This window comes from Chlamydotis macqueenii, chromosome 9, assembly GCF_036417535.1.
Source record: "Chlamydotis macqueenii isolate bChlMac1 chromosome 9, bChlMac1.mat, whole genome shotgun sequence".
NCBI lineage: Eukaryota > Metazoa > Chordata > Aves > Otidiformes > Otididae > Chlamydotis > Chlamydotis macqueenii.
This window is the reverse complement of record NC_141564.1, coordinates 1,269,414-1,290,021: the sequence shown is the minus strand read 5'-3', so window position 1 is coordinate 1,290,021 and position 20,608 is coordinate 1,269,414. Positions and strand designations below refer to the sequence as shown.

Genomic DNA, 20,608 nt, shown 5'->3' with positions numbered 1-20,608 from the left:
CCCACACCAGCTACGCAGCACGGGGGTCAGTTCTGTGGGTGTTCCCTCACAGAGGGGTGTGTGTCTGCTGGGGGCCGGGGAAAAGGGAGACCTCCCAAAGGAAACAGCTGTCAAGTGGGATGAAGCGGTACTGTGGAGACATCTGCAGCATCCACCAAAACTGTCCCGCAGAAGCGAGGAGTGCAGTGGCCAAGATATTGAGGACTACATAGTATAGTTCCGGGGAAATAGATTAATCCCTCTCTCCTGAATGTTCTCCCACCTTTTGCCAGTCTTTTCAGGTTTGAGTAAGCAACCTGAGGCAGGGATACTTGCGCTAGGCAGCAAGCAACAGCAGTAAGAATGGGAAGCTGCATTGTTACTGCATGGACTGGGTAACGGCATCTTCCCCCTCCTGCAGGGCAGATCTCAGGGGATGGCCAACCTTAACTGTCAAAATGTAAAAACAGGGCCTGCCACTCACAGTCACCATCATGGAGCCAGATAAGAGTTAAGTTTTATCTGAATCAGGACCAACTTTGCTCAGATTTTCTCCTTGAATGCATGGAAATGCTTCATAAAAACTGGCTCATACCTTGAAACCCAGGAATGCCTGGATCACCTCTTGCTCCCTGTGCACCAGGGGGTCCCGGCAGTCCCCTGTTGCCCGGGATTCCTGGAGGACCGTACGTGGTGTCACCTGGAACACCTTTCTGACCGTCTATGCCTGGTGGACCTGGAGGGCCGTTTTTACCATCAACTGTAGATCCTCTTTCACCTTCATCACCAGGATCACCGGCTTTGCCTCGAAAGCCTGTTGATGCAATTTTTAAATTCAAATAGGACATAATTCAGAAGTTGGTTGGCTTTTGTTTTGGTTTGGGTTTTTTTCCCCCTAAACTTTACAATATTATAATGCAAATCTAACCAGAACTGAATTATCACTTTGCAAAGAAAAACAACATCATACATTAAGTTACACACAGCTAATGATACATGAGGACTGAAGGAGGTAATTCATCCTGGGGAAGCGACAGTGGTTTTCTTTGGGGCAGCACCTATCTTGTGTACTGTCACTCTTGTCCAGTTCAAATTCTTCTCAGTTTTCTGAGAATATTTTTTCTCTGGACACTGAACTTTAGGTCATTGCAGCACCTGCAGTGCTGGAGGAAAGAAAGGGAAACTGCTAAAGATTCCTCTTCCATTAGCTTGCATTGAAACGTGCTGCTTATTCTATTCTACCGTGGTAGCTACCTTACCCCGCACGCATGCATTACAGCCTGACCAGCACGTCTCCTGGAGTAAGAAAAGCACAACTCACCTTCTGGCCCAGGAATTCCCGCTCCTGGCCTTCCTCGATGGCCTTTTTGCCCATCAAAGCCATTTGGTCCAGGATAACCGGGGAGGCCTTTTAAACCCTTTGGTCCTGGAAATGGAAAGAAAACACGTAAAAAAAAAAAAAAAAAAAAAAGAGAGAGCACTCTAAAATGTGTGATCTAAGAAACAGTATTGCTTCTTTATCCCACCACCCAAGTCACAACCAAACGCATGGTTGCCATTTTTCTAAATGGACTTGTTCCCTAATCCATAAACAGCAGACCGCAAATCACCAGGGTAAACTAGGGGGAAAAAAAAAAATCTCCTATAATATTTTAACGCTTGTTCTGGTTTTGTTAGTGAGGGGGGGCCTAAGGTGGTAGCTTCTGTAGGAAACTGCTAGAAGTCGCTCCCCTTTGTTCAGTGGACTCGGCCAGGCCTAGGGCGGACCTGCTGCTGGCCAAGGCCGAGCCGATTGGTAGCAGAATGTCCCGTGATAACGCCTCTGCGATAACGTATTTAAGTAGGGGAAAACAGGAAAAAGAGGAGGAGAAGATGTGAAGCAGCTGAGCGGGGGGCAGAGAGGGGGAGGCGCGAGCCTCATGGGCCTTGCAGGCCTCACCCTCTGGCCTCCCGCCGGGCAGCCGACTGGGCCCGACTCGGCCCGGCCCGGCTGCAAGAAGTGGAGAGGAGATGAGAAGTGAATAAGATGTAAAAAGGATCCTGAGAGGCGTCTGCCAGCCTGTTGTGAGGAATGGCTGCAGACGCCAAGGTCAGTGAAGAAGGAGGAGGAGGAGTAATGCGGCTCCTGGCCAAGATTCCTCTGCAACTCGTGGTGAAGACTATGGTGGAGCAGGTTGTCCCCCTGCAGCCCATGGAGGTCCACGGAGGGGCAGAGATCCACCTGCAGCCCGTGGAGGACCCCACGCTGGAGCAGGTGGAGGCCTGAAGGAGGCTGTGGCCCGTGGAGGGCCCGCTGGGACAGCTGTTCTAGAGGGACTGCACCCCGTGGAAGAGATGACCCACGCCGGAGCAGTTTCACAAAGGACTGTGGCCCGTGGGAGGGACCCCACGCTGGAGCAGAGGAGGAATGCGAGGAGTTCTTCCCCTGACGATGATACAGCGGCGTAAAACAACGTGTGATGAACTGACCGCGACCCCCATTCCCTTTTCCCCCCCCGTGCCGCTCGGGAGGGGAAGGTAGTAGAGATAATGTTAAGCCCGGGAAGAGGGAGGGGTGGGGGGAGGTTATCTTGTTCCCTGTCTCATTCTCCTGCTAATTTTTAGAAATAAATGAATAGTTTTCCCCAAGTCGAGTCTGTTTTGCCCGTGACGGTAACTTTAAGGATTTCTCCCCGTCCTTATCTCAAACCTTGAGCTGTTTTTTCTTATATCATCTCCTCCTATTCTCTTGGAGGGTGGGGGGAGCGAGAGACAGACTGCGTAGTCTGGTCCCCGTTGGGGCTGAACTACGACAACGCTACAGGACATCAGTAGTATTAACCTAGTGAATGACAGGTGTCAATCCAAATTCTGCTGTGCTATAGGCTGCTTTGGGAACGGTGCCATGAGCTCAATGTGCTAACCCCTGTTCTTTCACGTCTGTATAAATTTTTAGCTACACCCACAACACTGACGTCACGGAGCTGTGTGACGCCGTATTAAGGAGCCTGAAAATCCAGAATCTCCATTTGTTCTGATCAGGATTTTCTAGGGTATTTCAAATGTTTCAGAGGTGATCACAAGCAACATTTTGCCAGTTCCTGGATAAGTTCTTTGGACTGGAATTAAGTTGAACAATTTGAAGTAACGGCAGCAAGTATTCAGATTTGCAGGTTTACATTTTGAGCCATGGATCTGTTGAAAAACCAGAATAGTGTAGCTCTTTTTTTAATTAGCAACTTAAAACTCTTTTTCAATTCAAACCAAAAAGCCTCCCATCTGTAAACGTACCTTGCACACCTTTAAAACCTGGGGGACCGGGATTTCCAGGGTACGGTGACGTAATGCAGACAGTCTCACCTGAAGGAAGAGGGAGACAGAAACCGGCCTATTCGTAGAATAAATAGAGTCTGAACGCTTACAGCAATATTTCTGCGGAACTAACAAACCAGATGTGCAAAGGAAAAGAGAAGGAACTGTTCATGCACACTGTTCTTTCCATACTGCTTAAGGTTTGATGGAGAATCTTAAAATGTATTTTTCTTGACACTTATTTTGTATAGAATATTGGTAATGATTCAAACTGGTGCAATACAGCTGTGTTCTGTGAGGACAAAGACTTTTTTTACTTGTAAATTTGTCTTTACAATACTTTCTGAAGCAAGAAAGAAACAATATTTTCATGTCAATTCCATGCACGTTTCTGGTTCATACATATTGCTATCACCGTAGATTTTTTAATTTTTTTAGGGATTTTTTTATAACCAAAAAGCAGACCAAGCCTTAAGTATGAGCTGTATTTCCCTGCTTCTTCAGCAAAAAAAAAGCATTGCCTTGCAAATTCTTATGCTCAGGAATACTCTTCACTCCAGAAAATAATTCTCTGGTAGTCTGCAAGCGGCACTTTGCAGGTTGCAGGCCCCTAGCAATTTCTGTTCTCACCAGTGTCTGCCAGTAAATGCCGACAGTACGGTACATTTCTGTGGCCGTATTTCACATAACCCCCGAGCTTGCCAAAACTGTTTTTCACCACAGATGAACAGCACTGTATGTAGTACTTATGAAAATGTAATGGATGCTACCAAACATCTATTTTGTAAATTGGGTGCTTATTGTAAATACTGAAACTTACCTTTCTGGCCCTTTGGACCAGGTGGCCCAACATCACCAATATCGCCAAAGTCTCCAGGGCTACCTCTGACTCCTGGAGGGCCTGGGAACCCCAGGCCAGGCAATCCCATCTGTCCTTTTATCCCAGGAAATCCTGGGACCCCAGGGAATCCTTTATCACCTGGCACCGATACTCCAGAATCACCCTAAAAGAAAGAAACTGTTGATAAGAAATAACAAGACCTCATTTCTTTCCTCTGTTTGACTTTCAAAAGCCATGTTAGAGAATTATCCGGAGAAACCGCTCTCCCACAATTAAGTGACTACATGGATGACATTAGTAATTTTAATTATTGAAAGGCCATAGGAACAAAGAGTAGAGTTTTGTAGGGTTTTTTTCTTCCTGATCTCATAACATTGGAACACAGTATACGCAGAAATTACATTCAGGAATACCAAAATAAACAGTAATACTTGCAAGGAAATAATTTTTCAACAGGTAAAAACAATGATTTTTGATCTAGGCTAACATAAAATGCTAAAAGTGATCAATCTGGTAAGAATTTGGAACGAAATGGTACTTTTCATTAAGTAGCTAGCCCTTCCATAAGACAATATGTTAACTGAAACGGAAAAAATTCTGAGCAAGTCAAACGTACCTCATCTCCTTTTTCCCCAGGCAGTCCTAGCTCCCCATCTCTGCCATCATTACCTCTTTGGCCTGGAAATCCTGGAACCCCAGTAGGGCCTCTTTCACCTTTTGTTCCTTAAAACAATTTAAAAAAAATGAAGTGTGAGATTTGCAGTAAGTTTTGGGGTTTTTTATTTCTGGTCAGGTAAATGCTGGGTAACCATTCATCAGATCCGTATGATAATTTCCAGTTCTTGAATTCCCATTCCTTAGTGAGGTGTTTCAGGCTTAGGAAGGCAGGATGTAGCTGGACACCTCATGGAACAGCCTGGCCTCTCTGTAAAAGACGTGTGTACAGGCACCACAAGAACGTGGCTTTTGTTCATGCTACATAGAGTGAAAACATTTTGCTATTGAAATCAGAGATTTATTTATTTCAGTGAAATCAGGACCTAGCAATGCCATACGATGCAGAATATTCGCATCAATAGTCCCAAAAGATTTTTATTTTTTTCTTTTTAGCCCTAGATTTCTCTTGCACTGATATGTACGAAAATATAATTTTTGCATAAATGACAATGAAACTATTCTAACTCAAAGATTCGTTTTGCTGTGTCAAGAAATCCTTTGCAAATAAACAGCAAATGTTTTGCGCTGCTCCAACATCTGTAAACAAAGGCATCCAAAGCTAAGCTCACTTTTCTCAAACAATAAGATGAACAGTCTTTTGTCTGAATAATTACTTTAGCATTTCTAACTAAGCTTTGCCCTCAGATTGCAGTAATTTGTTGGTCTCTCTTTTGCTTTGGCAAATCATAACCATAACTGTGAGGAGGTTTTGATCTATTTAATTACAACAATTTCTGTTGTGCAACTGCTGGCCTATTGTTTCTCTTCAATGCAGGGTCAGGAGTAATTTTTAGAAATAGGAGCAGGGATCTGAGCAGCCACTGAGACTGTGAGCTCTTCCCAAGAAGGATGTTGGTGGTTTAAGTTGAGATAACAGCTGGGATACTGGCATATGACGCTTTGGGAAGTGGCTTCTGTACAAGAATATTTCTTCGTGCTTTCACACTAATTGCATTCTGCTCAGTCTTTGCTACACAGACCTCTGTGAGACCCTGATTATCAATCGCATGACACGAAAAGTCATTTGCTAGCATTAATAAGCTGTTACAGCTGTTTTGTGGCTCAACTCTAGAGTAAAAACCATAAAATCCTGTGTTGATCTTGTGTTTAGCAAGAAGAACAAGATAGTACCAAGAAAGCGGTTTGGATGTACATGACCTCTAGGCTTCAGTGACTTCCTAACCTAATTATTAAAGAGCAGATGAATGTGGTTTGCTCACACTATTGCCTAGGCAGCATATAGGAAACAAAAACGCTAACGATAAAATGTGTGTTTACCTTTTATTCGAACTCTTCCTGGATCACCCTTCTCTCCTTTTTCACCATGTTGTCCAGCAGAACCAGGTGTCCCCTTACCATTGACAAAAAAAAATAAAAAAAAAATAAAAAAGAAATAAAAAAGAAAAAGTTATCTGCTGTCTCCAGCAAGGAATCAACGTGGGAATAGAGGGGGAAATTAGATATTTATCATCTCTTGCATTGTTTCCCAAAACCAGACCGATTAAAGGCTATGCAGGAAGGGAACGTCTGGAGTGCAGGGACTGCGGGGTGAGGCTGTCCTCCAGCGTGAACGGGCAGTCAGTAAGTGATGATTTTTGCTGAGTGAGAGCCCACAAAGCTGCCAATAAAAAAATTTCAGCTATGTCTAGACAGGGACCTGGTGTTGTCAGAAGAATCTATGGCTTGACAGGTTTAAAGGGGAAAAGAATAACTTTTCTATATTTTTATGCTGATTTGTGCTTTCCGTTCTCCAAACGGAGCGCGGTTGAGGGTCTGATCTTGTAACAGCAGATGTGGGTAACTATATTTTACCTTCTTTTCATAAGAAATAGGTGGAGAAAGTATAATTTATAAAGTGATTGTAAAGTATGACAATTGTAAAACAGGCAGGAGACTTCTGACAAATGTGGTGTATCTGAAACTAGCAGTGAGTATTTGTTAACATGACCAGATCTTCAAGTTGGCAACGACCAGTTATTAGTGTTTGAAAAATGAAATGAGATATTTGGGAAGAGTGCAGAAAAATGGAAGAAGTGTATATATATATGAAATCCATTAGACCAAAGCACTTCTGTATCTAAGTGAATTATTTCTTTCCAAACTGATTACTGTGTCCTTGTTTCTCACCTAAGTAACCTAAGAACGCCAAAGTGTTCAGGACAAGGCTTCAAGCTTTACTTCAGAACTACAAGCACTAAAGCGTGCTTTCAAAAGTACCAAAAAGATCAAAATCTCACATAATCCACTCAGGTAGTAGGATTTTAAGAAAAGAAAAACAAAAACAAATGCAAACCTTGTAATGAAATCACTGGAACTAGAACAACAGAGTCCTTCCATCTCCTTCCTTCAGTCTCACAATGATTTTGTTTGTTTTGTTTTTTTTTTTTTTCTTCTTTTGAAATAAAATATACTGGAAACTTTTAAACAATTCCTCATGTGAAACAAAACCTCAAAAAAAACTCAAACAAAAAAACTCCCATAACAGAACTGTCATAAAGCCAAGCACACCCACCTATATTTTCAGAGAAATTGCTCTCACACTGAAGGAAATATATTTAAAACCTCCCTATTTGGTATCATTTGGGTACGCAGCATCCTGAATACGCAGTACGCGTGCCAGACCAGAACAAGTGGAACGAAATCACAGCAAGTCCAGTACAACATCCTAGAATGAGTTCCTAAGGCAGTTAGATTACGTGGTGTTTTGAGTTATCGTTCATTGGGAGAAATAAGATAAATTATATCAAGCACATTAAAAAGTAAGTCCATTTCCAAAAGTGATAGCTAGTTTCACTGGGTTTGGCAACAAGCACCACCCAGTAACGTACTGGCCCAGGAAACATCTCAATCTTGAACTAATTTTATTTTTTTTTTTTGTTATTCCTGCTGATAGACAATATTAAAGTAGAAATAGATGCCTGACCCAAAGGTACCTTGTAAATATTTCTTAATTATTTTCTTCAGCTCACCTTGCCATGAAAAAGTCTTTCTAGGGTTCTTCCATGAGAAACTGGATGTCAGATTTGTTAAGACTGGAATGAACTGGTTTTAGGAAAAAATGAACACTGTATGCCGTCAAATGATTCCAGTACTCAGACTCCTACTGCTAAAATTCAGTTTCTGCTCTTCAGGAACTTGCAATGGTTACACTGCAAGGAAGCTATTAAGCAAATGAAAAGCCTTTATTTTGATAGCTAAGTAATTTTTCCTTCAAAGAACTATTAAATCAAGGGCAAAACTTTTATTCCATTTCAGCATCATTGACATATGTATGTCATAGAGAGAAAAGGCATTCCCTATAGCAGCTGATCGTTGTGGAGGACAAACTCTGGCTGAGTAGCGACTGAAAATCTGAGATTATAAAGTAATATGGAACAGTAAGGGATAAACACTAACAAAGAGCAAGGCCTCTCAGACTCTGTGGGAGTGAAAGACTCTACATTATGTTCAGACAGCCTTATAAAATAAATTAAGCATACATCCTAGGTGCCAAAATAACTGTCGTAGTTCAGCCCCAATCGGGACCAGACTACGCAGTCTCTCTCTCTCTCTCACTCCCCCACCCTCCAGTGGGACAGAAGGGAGAACTGGTAGATAAAAGGCAGCAAAAACACCTGGGTTGAGATGAAACAAAAAAATTTAAGAGCAATAACAGAAGAAAACAAAACAGTGATAGAAAACAAATACAGCACAATGGCTTACAACAAATCTCCCCACCCAGGCTCTTCCCACGTAACAGGAGGCTTCTCTCAGCACCCTCCTCACTTACACACTGAGCATGGTGTCAGATGGGATGGAAGAGCCCCTCAGCTAATTTGGGTAAATTATCCCTGCTGTTAGCTAATTAGTAAGCTATCCCAGCCATAGGGGCTACCAGCTTCAGTTCTCCTCCCAGCTCAGGTGAATATTAACACTATCCTAGCCAGAACCAGGACAGCATATCAAATAAATCAAGCGTTTCAATTAATTTCTAAAAAAAAAAAAAAAAAGAAAATTATTTGAAATGCATAAAATCAAGGATTCCTTTTTCTTCAGACCCTGTCCCCTCACCAAGTGGATGCTGACATAAAACCCATCTTGACCTGCTGACATAATGCAATGCTTTGCTTTGATAAGGTTGTGCTGAAAATGCTTTCCTTTGAAATAACTGAAAAATCATCTTCAGGGGAAGAATTCATGCATCTACAGTGTTTTCAAGAAAAACAATGGGTATTCAATACTACAACTAAAACCAAGTCAAAACAAACTAAGACGAACATACACCAGCTTTCCTGACCACCCCACAGAGTGGGATTCTGTCCCTCAGCGTAAAACTCTGCCCACTGTCCCGAGGGAAATCGGACAGCAGCTAATAAAATGCATCCTCCAACAAGACGGTAATAAGCAAAACCAGGTAAAACTTTCAGATGGTTTTCCAGGGCAGTTCCTCCACCACTCTGCTTAAATCCCTCCTGCACCAGTGGTAACGAGGTTATTTATTTACTGAAGCTCGTGAAAACTACTCACAGGGAGCCCTGGAGATCCCGTTGCACCGGGTAAGCCCGGATCACCCTTTTCTCCGTGTCTCCCAGGGTATCCCATTTGTCCTTTCTTTCCTGGAGTACCTGGAGGGCCTTGTGTACCTCGGGGACCGGGAGGACCAGCACTACATGAGCAGAGGCCTTGATTTCCTATGTGAATGCATCAAATTATATTGAAACAGCTGCAAAATGAATACACAAAAACCAACACTGCCCTTTTTTTCGCTGTGTGAGTAGCGCATGGGCCGCTTTATCTCATTATGGCCTTCAAAGGAGTGCACCACATCAGCCTCTTTTCACAGAGCTGAATAACGGCTGCGCTGACGCCGCTCCCCAGGGCCAACAGGCCACACTTCGCTGGGCCTTATCCTCCAAGTTACCACAAACTTCTTGCAAGTTTAGGTCTGACGTATCTGGCAAAGGTCTCGTATTCCAACTGCTGCTCTCCAGGCACGCTTACCCTTTTCTCCTTTTTCACCTTTTCTTCCCGGAAGGCCTATCTGACCTTGTGCTCCAGGCTCTCCAAGGACCCCTCTGTCAGTACAGACCACACCTTTACAAAAACAAATTGTACAGCTTGTATAAATCAGGGTGACTGTTTCCACAGCTTACATCACGTGTTCTCCTCTCCCTTAGCTTGTAATCCTCACCTGAAAAGCTAGAGATCTTACAAAACGCTTTAATGCTTTATAGATCATACTCCAAGAGTCAATTTGGCTGCAGTTGATGTTGACACATTGTTTTTTCATTGCCGCTACTTATTCTTTTTTCCACTGAAGAATTTTACAACTCTTGTTTCTCTACTAAAGGATTTGGGTTTCCTCCCCAGTCTGCTGTGTTTTTAACTTTCATAATATATTTTTAGGGATGTTTTTAATATATGTTACTTTTTAGGGATGTTTTTAATATATGTTACTTTTAATATATGTTTAAATCACCCAGAAAACTGAAAATCTTGACATCTCCCTGATTGACAACTAGTAAGAAAAACTTGGTTGTCTACATCATGTGTAAAATTTGATATGTTTGTCAAACTGCACTTTTCACCTCTGTTTTTTGTAGGACCAACAAAAGCAATGAATCTATGAATATGCAGAACTATAATCTTGCCATATAAATTCCTGTTGAACCTACTGGGTAGACCAGGTAAGCCTTGTCTTCCTGGCTGTCCTGGCAGGCCTGGTGGTCCAGGAAATCCAGGTCTTCCTGGGATTAATTCACCTGTTCCAGGTAAACCAGGGTCACCTTGAAATCCCTGAGGTCCTGGTGCCCCACTCACTCCTGGCAGGCCAGGCAGACCTGTAAAGAAAACGGCATATGGTCCATGCAGCTTCAAAGTAATGAGTACTACAAACTACGAAGGAGGAAATTACCATTCAGAACTGTCCTGAAGAGCTTCTACATAACAAAGACTTAAATCTAAATCTTTACATTTTCCAGGATTCCCAGGAAAAGAGGCTCCTGCTTTAGACCTTCAACTGCTTCTTTTCCTCCTCCCCATTATCTCTTTTCCAGACATCCCAGTTATTCTAGTTGCTTATACAGAGCAAAGTCCTCCTCATCACCTCCCACTGTATCTTTTTGAGATGGAGAACAGAATTTTTGAGCACAGTTTGGATCATTTTAGTTATTTTTTGGCCGCTGAGCTAATATTTTTATTGAACGCCATAGAGCTCAAATCCTTAGTGTTGGTGACTTCCACCACACAAGAACAAAGAACAGTGTTCTTCTAGCTGCTTTCTCTCCTACCGGTATACAGTTCACGTTTCATCCCCTACTTCTCTTACTTGCTCCATCGTCTCCCGGTCGTCCCAGCAGACCTGCAGCCCCAACTGGTCCAGCTGACCCTGTATCACCAGCGGGACCTGGAAATCCAGGATCTCCTTGTGGACCTACACAGAATTATAAAAACATGTGAACTGAACATGTTAATCTAAATTAAACTGCAACCAAAATTATAACTTGGGAGCTACACAAAAGTAAAATACAGTAAATTCTTTTGTCTTTATGAAACGTTTAAAAATGTGTAACAATTTGATTTTAAGGTGGGAGGATTTGGTTACTTTTCTACGGATTCCTGCCCATTTCACGGCACAATTTTAACTTTGTCACTCTGTAGTAGTAGGTTCATGCTACGTATTTCAGAATGCCAAGAGAAGTATTTGCCCAAAACAAATACAAGTAGCATTTAAAATAAATGTGCATCTCATGTTATGCACATTTGGCAGTGCACACAGGGAGGTCATTTCAGGATTGTCCTACTTGAAATTATCCAAATGTGAAAATGTATATTTTAAAAATTGCTATAACAAATAAATTTTAAAATTGCAATTGCATAGTGATTGGAAAAACAAAATAGTGGTAGTAGTTCTGTCCTGAAACAACTCTACTAAAGGCCTCTTTCTCTGAAGAATGTATCCATGCACACACCATGCATGTGGTTAACTTTAAATGTTACTCAGATATTAAGCATGGGGCTAAGTTTTTGTAGCATGGGCTGGAAACACACAGAAGCTGATGGAAAGCAAATTTAATTGATTTTCAGATGAGGCCCCTATGTAATACAGAGGTTCTGCTGAACTGGGGTTGTGTGTTAACTTCTGTGTTCACAATCAGCATTTGCTGAGTTTTCTGTTTAAATGTTCTTACGACACAGGTTTCCCAAGTGTGAGATGCCAAAGCAAATCCCTTCCAGGCAGCAGGCTTGGCTGTTCCCCACTGCCTCCTTCTATGAAATGAAAACTTCCACCCATCTTTTCACTAATTCGATGATAAAGATGGGGATAAGGGGAGCTGGGACATAAGAACCCAGCCTGAGGTTTAGGTGTGAAGGTAATAAGATTGACAGGTATTCTGTTGGGAGTTCCAGGTCCAGGATCTCAGCCCTGCTATGCAACAGAAAGCTTAATTGCAGTCTAAAATCTGTGTGTTGTGGCAATTCTGAAAATAGGAATTCTAAATTACAAAGGGAAGGCCAGTTTTCTTATTTGCCATCCATTATCCAGCATGGGCTCCTTTTTCACAGCTTTTTCTTAAATATGCTTAGGTCCAATAACTAGGGATAGTCCTGCAGATCTAGTGTGACCGTATGCATAAAGATCTTTCAAGCAAATATTCAATCTGAAAGAAGCAAACGCAGAACGTGGCCACTAGGAAGATATTTCAGGATCCTGTCCCCTGAATCCCTAGCGATCACTTTCAAACACCTCAACAAAACAGGTCCTACACACTTTATACAGCAGTAAGAGTAGTTCAAACTAGCTCTGACCTTTTATAGGAAGCAGCGGAGTTCCAACAGCTCCAGGAGGACCTGGGGGCCCTTGTTCTCCTGGATCCCCCTGTAAAAGTCCAACAATACACTTTACTGATAGATACAAATACGCCGTATGCTAGCATGTAACTGAAAATGTCAACAGTGGCGGGGTACGTAAGTATGGGACACACGTCACCTGGGAAACTCAGATTTTGACGCTTAATAGCATTTAAAACCAGGCAAAAAGATTTCAAATAATCTTTTTTTTTTCAGAATACCAGTGACTAAAGAGCAATATACCTACCACACATATCTATTTGACTCTTTAGAACTTGATTGCTGTATCTGATTTCATTCATTTATCGTAAAGACGAATCAATTACAGCAAATCAGTACCTATTTAATTGAGATGTGTTGATCGAACAACCAAGCTGTAATTATTTGCCTTAAAATTGTATTCCAGAATTTGGAAATTACTTTTATGATGATAGATAAGCCTTAAGAAAAGAAGTTTCACAGATTGATGGATATTATCGGCGGTAAGAGACACTCAAAGTTCTTATAAGGAGTTTAAACATCTACACCAGGGAAACATAAAAGTATGTCCTAATGGCAAGGAAAATCACTTCTGCTCGGAGGATTTCTAAATTAGCTTGGATTTTGACATTTAGAATTGCAAGTGAAGTGGATTCCAGGGAAGTCTTTCATGTGGCAAATTGTATTAGGCTTTTTGCTTTGTAGATTAGGAACCAGCCCGGCACTCTGCAGCAGACAGAAGCTGAAAAAAAAAGACTGTGGATGTGGGAACCGCGCAGTGAGGCTGCATTCCTGAGACTGGAGTCCGGGGCTTTTTGGGACACAGACAAGGAGAACTGGGACCAGATTCCCATTCTTACCCAAGTGAAAACAAGGAGTCTGTGCCTCTTTCTGGTTTGGTGGGTTTTGTTTTTTTTTTAATTGCTGTGATATTTAAACAGTTCTGGAGCTGTCACTGACTGTGGTCCTCTTGATCTCTGGCCTTTTTCCTTTGACTGCATCTTGCAGAATGAAATAACGTCCTCGTGTCATCGCTGGCTATTTTAAACAGGAATGTAAATTTGTCTTCCCTAATGACACAGAAGAGCCTTTCAGATGAATATTCTCTTCCTCTGCTGCTTAGCTCCCTGGATATGACACCTACATTTCTAATCCCTAAGGGAAAGCAGCATCTATTGTAAAATAAACAAAAATGGCTAGCGTCACCTAAGTGAGCAAAAGCAGGAAATGTTTAAACACAGCTGGTGCAAAGGAGTCCAATTTCCATTCTGGTAAGCATTTTGGAAAAGCTACTTACGTGAACAGGTTGAACACATGCAAAGAGATTTTTGGTAAATCACGCGAAGAAGCCCATCTGTAAAAAATTTTGCCACCTCATTTGGTGCCAATTATCATACTAGTTCATGGACCAAAGCTCATAGGATTGTACTGTTACCTAAATAGCAGGTTCCCTTACCTAGCACACCTCTCTGGGGAACGCAGCTCCACCGTGAATAACTTGCAGAGTACTAGAATTCATGGATTAGATAGCTAATCCATGAATACTTAAAGGCTACTATTGGCAACTGGGATTAACCAATTCCTGTGGTACGCAAAATGGAGTTCCCACTCTCACATGCACCAAGCAGGAACATTTGCTTACATTGTTCTTTACTATCACCATGTTGAGTAGCTACGACCATCACGAAAACAGTAAATCTTAAAAGTCATGATGACAGTACAAAAGGAAATGGTCTGATAAGAAGGTTCGGTTGGGAGGAATCGTTAGCATTTATACAGGGGACTGTGTTTGTTGGTTTTTTTACCTGTATGCCTGGATAGCCAGGTTGTCCAGGAAAACCAGCAAATCCTGTTTCCCCCTGGAAAGGATCACATCAATATAATTTGATTAATCTGTTAAGACATTAATATAACTAATTGAACAAAACCCAGTAAGGCAGTCATACAATACGGTCACATTCGAATAGCATCCGTAGTTTCAGAAAATTCACTGTTTGTACAAGAGATGGTATATTTCATAGAATCTCTTCTGTTAAAAAACCAAAACAACATGCATTGCCAGGTCATTTAGACAGTGGTCAGCGGATTCAGTGTGGCTCAGGCGTAGAACTAACTGGAATACATACCAGCAGACTCTAACAGACTGTCTGCTTAATACAGCTGAAATTAGTTTGCTGCCTGCTGAATGACTATTCAGCATGGAAACTATTCCTGCACGGAAAGCCGCTGCCTATCAGCTCCTCCTCTCCTTTTATGATCTACTAATATACTCATCCATCCAGTATCCAAACTCTGTAGGTAGGCAGTGGTAAAAAACAGAGCAAAAAGTCATTTTGCAGATAAACCAGCCACCTGGAACACGATTCTAAATGCAAATATCTGTACATTAATGTGATTTATAAATAGTACGACCATTACCTTAACTAGATTTGAAAATGAGCTGGGGAGAGGCGATAGGAAAAGGGGCAAGATCTATATACCTATATCTGTTTTTCTTCACTCCAATAAGATGTTGTAAATTTGTAACTAACATTTAGCAGACTTAAGAGCAAACCTGAAATTTCTTGAGCCAGAAAGATGCATATATATGCATATAACTAAAAATCACAAAACAATGTCACCATGGCAACCAAAATTAACATGCTGCGTAACTTTTCCATCATATTATATGCACGTCCCACTGGCTTTTCATTCTGCTTGCAAATTCAGATCCCATTAGCCAATTTCAGCCAAATTTCAGAGTGGCCGAAAGATAAAGAGTTCACACAACTTTTGTGGCAACAGGTAGCAGGGGAGAAAGGAAGGAATGCAATGTGGACTATCAAGCATGTGGCAATTCCAAATCTGCAGAAATCTACAGAAAATCACACAGATCCCACTGTTCAGGGAGCTGCTTATACTTTATGTCTTCTTACCTTCATTCCAGGAAAACCTGCAGGTCCATAAGAACCAGGATTACCCTGATAAAAGCAAGCAGAATGTGAGCTAAACCAGTAAAACCTGGTTTATTCAAAATCAGACCTATTCAGAATTGCTGAGCAGTTAATGTTCCTTAGCTAGATTATTCAGGTATTTCCCGAAAACTTTGCAGTTTTTCCAAATACTTTATATGAGATGGGTATGAATTTAAACTGTAGACCAAAGTAAACCGAACAGGTCTTCACTTAATTTTTTTTTTTTTAATCATATTGCCCCAAGCACAGTATTGGACACGTAGCTCCACATGAGCACTGTTACGCAAATCAAACGCAAGCCACTGTAAAAAAAATTGCCATCGGCATGTATGGAATACATTCAAATTACTGCGTGAGTACTTCGCTACTCCTGAGCGGCTTTGTGCAGCTCTAAATATTTAGAGGATAACCCCACAGATTTACTTTCCTTCCAAGGACAGAAAGTCTATATGAGCTTATGTTTAAGTCTGAGACGGCGTGAGTCCCAGGGCAAGACTCCTAAATATTCCACACAGCATTATGACAGATTAGTTTAAAAAATCCTTAAAATTTTCCTTGGAAATGCAAACTTAAAACTTCCAGATATATTACGAACTTAATTATCGTGAATTTGTGACTAATTTGTTCTGCAACTTCCTTACCCGCAATCCAGGGAATCCAGGAATGCCTTTTTCACCCTTTTCTCCTCTCCCCAGCATCCCCTGGAGCATTCAAAATACAAAAAATGTTTAAATGAGATGCTCAGTGAAGTCTGACATACATTCATTAAGTTTTGTAGATATTAAGTTAACGGATCTTGTTTCCCTTGCTAGGCTCAGTCACTGGGGCTTAGTTCACACAGCACCACTAGCAGTGCCTACGTAGCTTCACTTATTCAGGGAACCTGCCCTTCTCCAAGCTTAATGTGCTGCCAGCAGTTTGATTTTATTTATTTATTTTTTTTAAAGCTCTGGACATCTTTTGGGCTGCATCAGTTAATTTCTCAGTTCCTGCCTGTAACGAGCAAGTGTACTGCTATCTACATGGACAGCTAGTACTGGAGCAAGCACACAAAGCCCAACTTTTCCCATGTAAACGTGAAATGAAAATATCAGTTTTGTCTCCTTTTTCAGTGCTAAGTAACAGTGGTCCTTTTATGATGGAGAATGAGTTTCTGAAAGTGTGCTAGACATAGAACTCAGAAAAGTGATGTTCAGGCTTCTCATTTCTTCTCTTCTGCCTGCAAAGCTAAGTAAGTTTTTAACATAAACTAGATTGATTCTTTTGTCCCCAGTTATCTTCTGTATTTCTGAGATCTAGTAGTTTTCTGCCTGTGGATTCTCCTCTTCCAAATCTATCAGCAATAAAGACTCCAGAATCTCTTCTTGTGGCTGCTTCTGCTCAGCATCCAGGAAATCCTTACTGGCACAGCAATGTTTAAATTAACCAGGTTGACAGAAAGGAAAGCAAAGCTAGAATAGACAGCAAGCAGCAACTCCTTCTCCAAACAGATAGCTCTGCCTTCTCCACTCTTGAGGACACCCGTAATGTGAACTTAAAGTCTTTCCCTAACGTACTTAGGGAAACACACATCGTCCCCCATTAAGAACATACACAGATCTTCTCTATTCTCAAGAAAAAAATAATCTGTGCTTCTATTTTCTTCTGTCACAAGCCATTACATGTCAATAGCCCAACTGGAAACAAGACTGACCTTTCGCCACCAGGCAACGTTCATCAGGTATGTACAAAACAGACTCAGAAAGGTTTTCCAAAGGGTTTTGAAATATTTTTGCTCTCACACTGATTTAGATGGTGATAAATTTCACAGCACAATGCTTTTATTTCTTCCATCACCTTGTGTTTTAAAAGATTAACTTAATAACCAGAAGGACTTTGCCAGCACCGTGAAAAAAATAAAAACCACTACTTACTTTAGGTCCACGTGGCCCTCTGTATCCTGTTACCCCAGGCAGTCCTTTTTGGCCCTAGGAACACAAGGAAAGTTTTGTGTGTATTAACATGCAGGACATGCCTCTGCGCTGTTTAACTTTTTAATGTCTCGTTCTGAATCACAACCGTTAAAAAGTATTTTCTTAAGCACTGGACCTGTTCCTCTAGGTGTACTAGGCAGAAGAAAAACAAGAAAAACAGTTAGGTACTCATTTTTTTTTTCTGTTAACATAGATACATAATGTAATTCTTGTAACTCCTGTTCTTTTCAAACAAACATTCTAATGTTTTAAGGCACACAGCTGTGGCTACAGTAGGTGTGATACTGAAGAAGTACAGTAAATAACAGGAACTTGCATTAAAAACAGACAATGAAATCACACCTAATTTTCATATTAAAAGAGCACCCTAAAAGGGTTAGGCTTGATAGTTCAGAACATGACATTGGAGAAATCTCAAAGAGAATAATTGCCAAAGAGCTGAAGAACAAAAGTTTTCGTGAAGAGCCACAAAAGAGATTAAATACCAAAGTAACCAACTTTACCCGAGATGCCTGAAATACAATTTGCTAATGACAAAAAGCGAAGAAAATCAAAACAAGGGCAGGATCTCCTTTCTGCATCAAGACAGTATTCCCTCAAGGATGCGAGCTAAAGTACACGTGGGTCTCCTCTCCTGAAAGCCTGTAGGAAGGGTGCTGAACAACAGGATTTCTGCTGAAGCTGATGGTTTATTACAGAAATATTTGTCCTATGCCAGCCTTGCAAAAATTACGTCACAGTATTGAACTTGCCAAGTTAAATATGAAGACAAATTAACACCTTTTCTCCTTTGAAGAGCTGAGCTCCAGGAGGTCCAACCAGCAGCGGTGTCCCAGGTGGCCCGGGAAGTCCAATGTCGCCCTGTGGAAGCCAAAGAAACAGCAGAGAGACATTCTGTTCCACGCAGCATTGCAGTGAGACTCGGCATGTTCCCCTGTTGTACTACAGCACCACATATTTCTATACTCATTGAACATGTACCAATACCTGTAGAAAAATAAAGGTTTCTGCTGAGATCCGTAAGCCTCTCTACTGTTTCCCCAAGGCTGACAATCTTAATCCCCTCCTGTTCTCCTCAGCCATTAAAAATAATATTATGGCTAGGGAAATAAGTAACTGTGCTCACGGCTCCTGCTCAGTCTGCTGTGGAGATGGAGGATTGTCACATCTCTCGCATGTACAGATGGTTTCTCATGCTCCAGACCGATGCCTTTGAGCAGAAGGCTTTGTGAAAGTAAAGATGAAATTACTGATTTGCTGTGGAAAGTTGTGCACGTTAAATTTGCACAAATTCCAAGAAGTGACTGGACAAATTCATAGAAGAAAAATCAAATATTCCACTTCAGTTCTACAAGCCCTGAGTATGCCAATACTGTAAAGACTGGGAGAGGAACTATTATCATGTGCTTGTCCTCTTCTTACACCGTTTCCTCGGCATCTGTTGCTGGACACAGCAAGAGAAGATTCGGTGACTGATCTGGTGCAGCCACCGGAGGGTACTGTTGTGATTATTCAGGCAGTATCTGTACAGAAGGTAACTGCTGCGTAAATGCTAACGAACATATTGATTGTTGCTCTTCATAACCTCCAGAATACGCTCGATTCCTGGATGCAGCTCACTGAAGGAATCACTTCTGCCCAGAATTAATTGATTCAATAGCTTATATTACTTCTCCTTGCATTCTAACATGATTAGTGGGAGCACACAGCCACAAATGAATAAGTTCCAGGAAACCCAACAAGTCTTTATTATACTTCTAATTCTACTGCACTAATATATTTAATATTTGTTTTCTTACCGGCTCCCCCTTCTGTCCATCCACTCCAATACCTGGATTTCCCTAATTGACAAAAAATGTACAGTTTGAAGATAATCAGAAAATGCTGACTTCAGAATTTAATCAAGCAACTCCTTTGAAAAAAACTGGTAACAAATAACCGTAAGAGACATTCCAAAAATCTGTATAAATTTATCTATTATTTCACTAACAACTTCAGGAAAAGTCGTTGCCTACCTGTTCACCTGGCAAACCAGGGTAACCTGGAATACCCTTTAAAAGAGAATGAAGACAAGTTAATATTTCTGATTTAGAGACAGCTTTGCTTTGAAAATTACCTTCTCTTGCCAGTAGCACCTAGAGGCAGAATTTCCTCTTAGGATGTACCCATCCCAAAGTGTAATTTACTTCCCCTGGTCCCTGCTTTTAGGAGGGCTGAACTCTGGCTTCCCACTTTCCTGTCTCCCACAAGGTGGCCTTGGGGAAAGGGGATAAGGAGAGGGCAGCATTCCTGCGTGACCACGGACTGCCAGGATGAAGCGTGTTCATGCAGGCATGGGAAGGAACAACATATGCTCCAATTCCTGAACTTCCAAACTCATAAGGTAAGGCAAAAATCTCTTTTTTTTTTTTATCATCTGCCTCAGAAATAATTTCTAGGCTTTGATTCACATAAAGGCAAGTTGTAAAACTGGTAGACCAGAATTTATGCATATCCTGACAATGCGAGGCTGTAAAACCGTGGTAATCTTACGGGCAAGCCTGGTTGGCCTGGGTATCCAGATGGGCCCGTTGCACCTCTTGACCCTCTAGGTCCCTGGAAAAGATGGTAAAAGGTCTCGTTTGAAAATACCAAGAGCTCACCCTTTTCTCCACGAAACTAGTCCCTCCAAAATGCCTTTCTCACTTGGACGCAGTCTACTGGCCACTGCATCCCACTCACAGCCTGAAGCTGATATCACACTGAAACATCCCTGTCACCAGAGCAGCTCAGCACCAGTTTCTGGATAATACTGTGCAGACACTGGACAATGCAGTTTTATGTTATCAATGGAAATAACCCTTCGTCAGTAATTGTGCTACTGTGTGGGGACTTGATACAGTTCATTTTTTATGCCCTTTTTTGAAGGGCATAAGAAGAGAAACCCAAAGCCATTAAGAGTGTGAGTCAGTAACAAAAATAAACTCTTCTTCTCACATGCTATTTTGGCTAAAATACAGTAGTGTGCTACATGTTCTTGGGAGATCCACCACATACAGTGGAAG

At 41.6% G+C, this 20,608-nt stretch overlaps 1 protein-coding gene across 1 annotated transcript in view; it reads right to left on the bottom strand.

Annotated features, from left to right (window-relative positions):
* COL4A4 (collagen type IV alpha 4 chain) overlaps nucleotides 1–20,608 on the bottom strand; it is a 68,429-nt gene that overhangs the window by 22,309 nt on the left and 25,512 nt on the right. The window contains exons 10-28 of the mRNA XM_086755043.1: nucleotides 20,097–20,159; nucleotides 19,580–19,615; nucleotides 19,364–19,405; nucleotides 18,345–18,425; nucleotides 17,505–17,558; nucleotides 16,233–16,292; nucleotides 15,553–15,597; nucleotides 14,443–14,496; nucleotides 12,617–12,686; nucleotides 11,136–11,240; nucleotides 10,483–10,647; nucleotides 9,809–9,901; nucleotides 9,335–9,498; nucleotides 6,107–6,179; nucleotides 4,728–4,834; nucleotides 4,091–4,274; nucleotides 3,250–3,318; nucleotides 1,301–1,405; nucleotides 575–793 (exon numbers count right to left, since the gene is read on the bottom strand). Coding sequence (XP_086611169.1) covers nucleotides 575–793; nucleotides 1,301–1,405; nucleotides 3,250–3,318; nucleotides 4,091–4,274; nucleotides 4,728–4,834; nucleotides 6,107–6,179; nucleotides 9,335–9,498; nucleotides 9,809–9,901; nucleotides 10,483–10,647; nucleotides 11,136–11,240; nucleotides 12,617–12,686; nucleotides 14,443–14,496; nucleotides 15,553–15,597; nucleotides 16,233–16,292; nucleotides 17,505–17,558; nucleotides 18,345–18,425; nucleotides 19,364–19,405; nucleotides 19,580–19,615; nucleotides 20,097–20,159 — 1,789 coding nt within the window. The remainder of the gene's footprint in view (nucleotides 1–574; nucleotides 794–1,300; nucleotides 1,406–3,249; nucleotides 3,319–4,090; nucleotides 4,275–4,727; nucleotides 4,835–6,106; nucleotides 6,180–9,334; nucleotides 9,499–9,808; nucleotides 9,902–10,482; nucleotides 10,648–11,135; nucleotides 11,241–12,616; nucleotides 12,687–14,442; nucleotides 14,497–15,552; nucleotides 15,598–16,232; nucleotides 16,293–17,504; nucleotides 17,559–18,344; nucleotides 18,426–19,363; nucleotides 19,406–19,579; nucleotides 19,616–20,096; nucleotides 20,160–20,608) is intronic.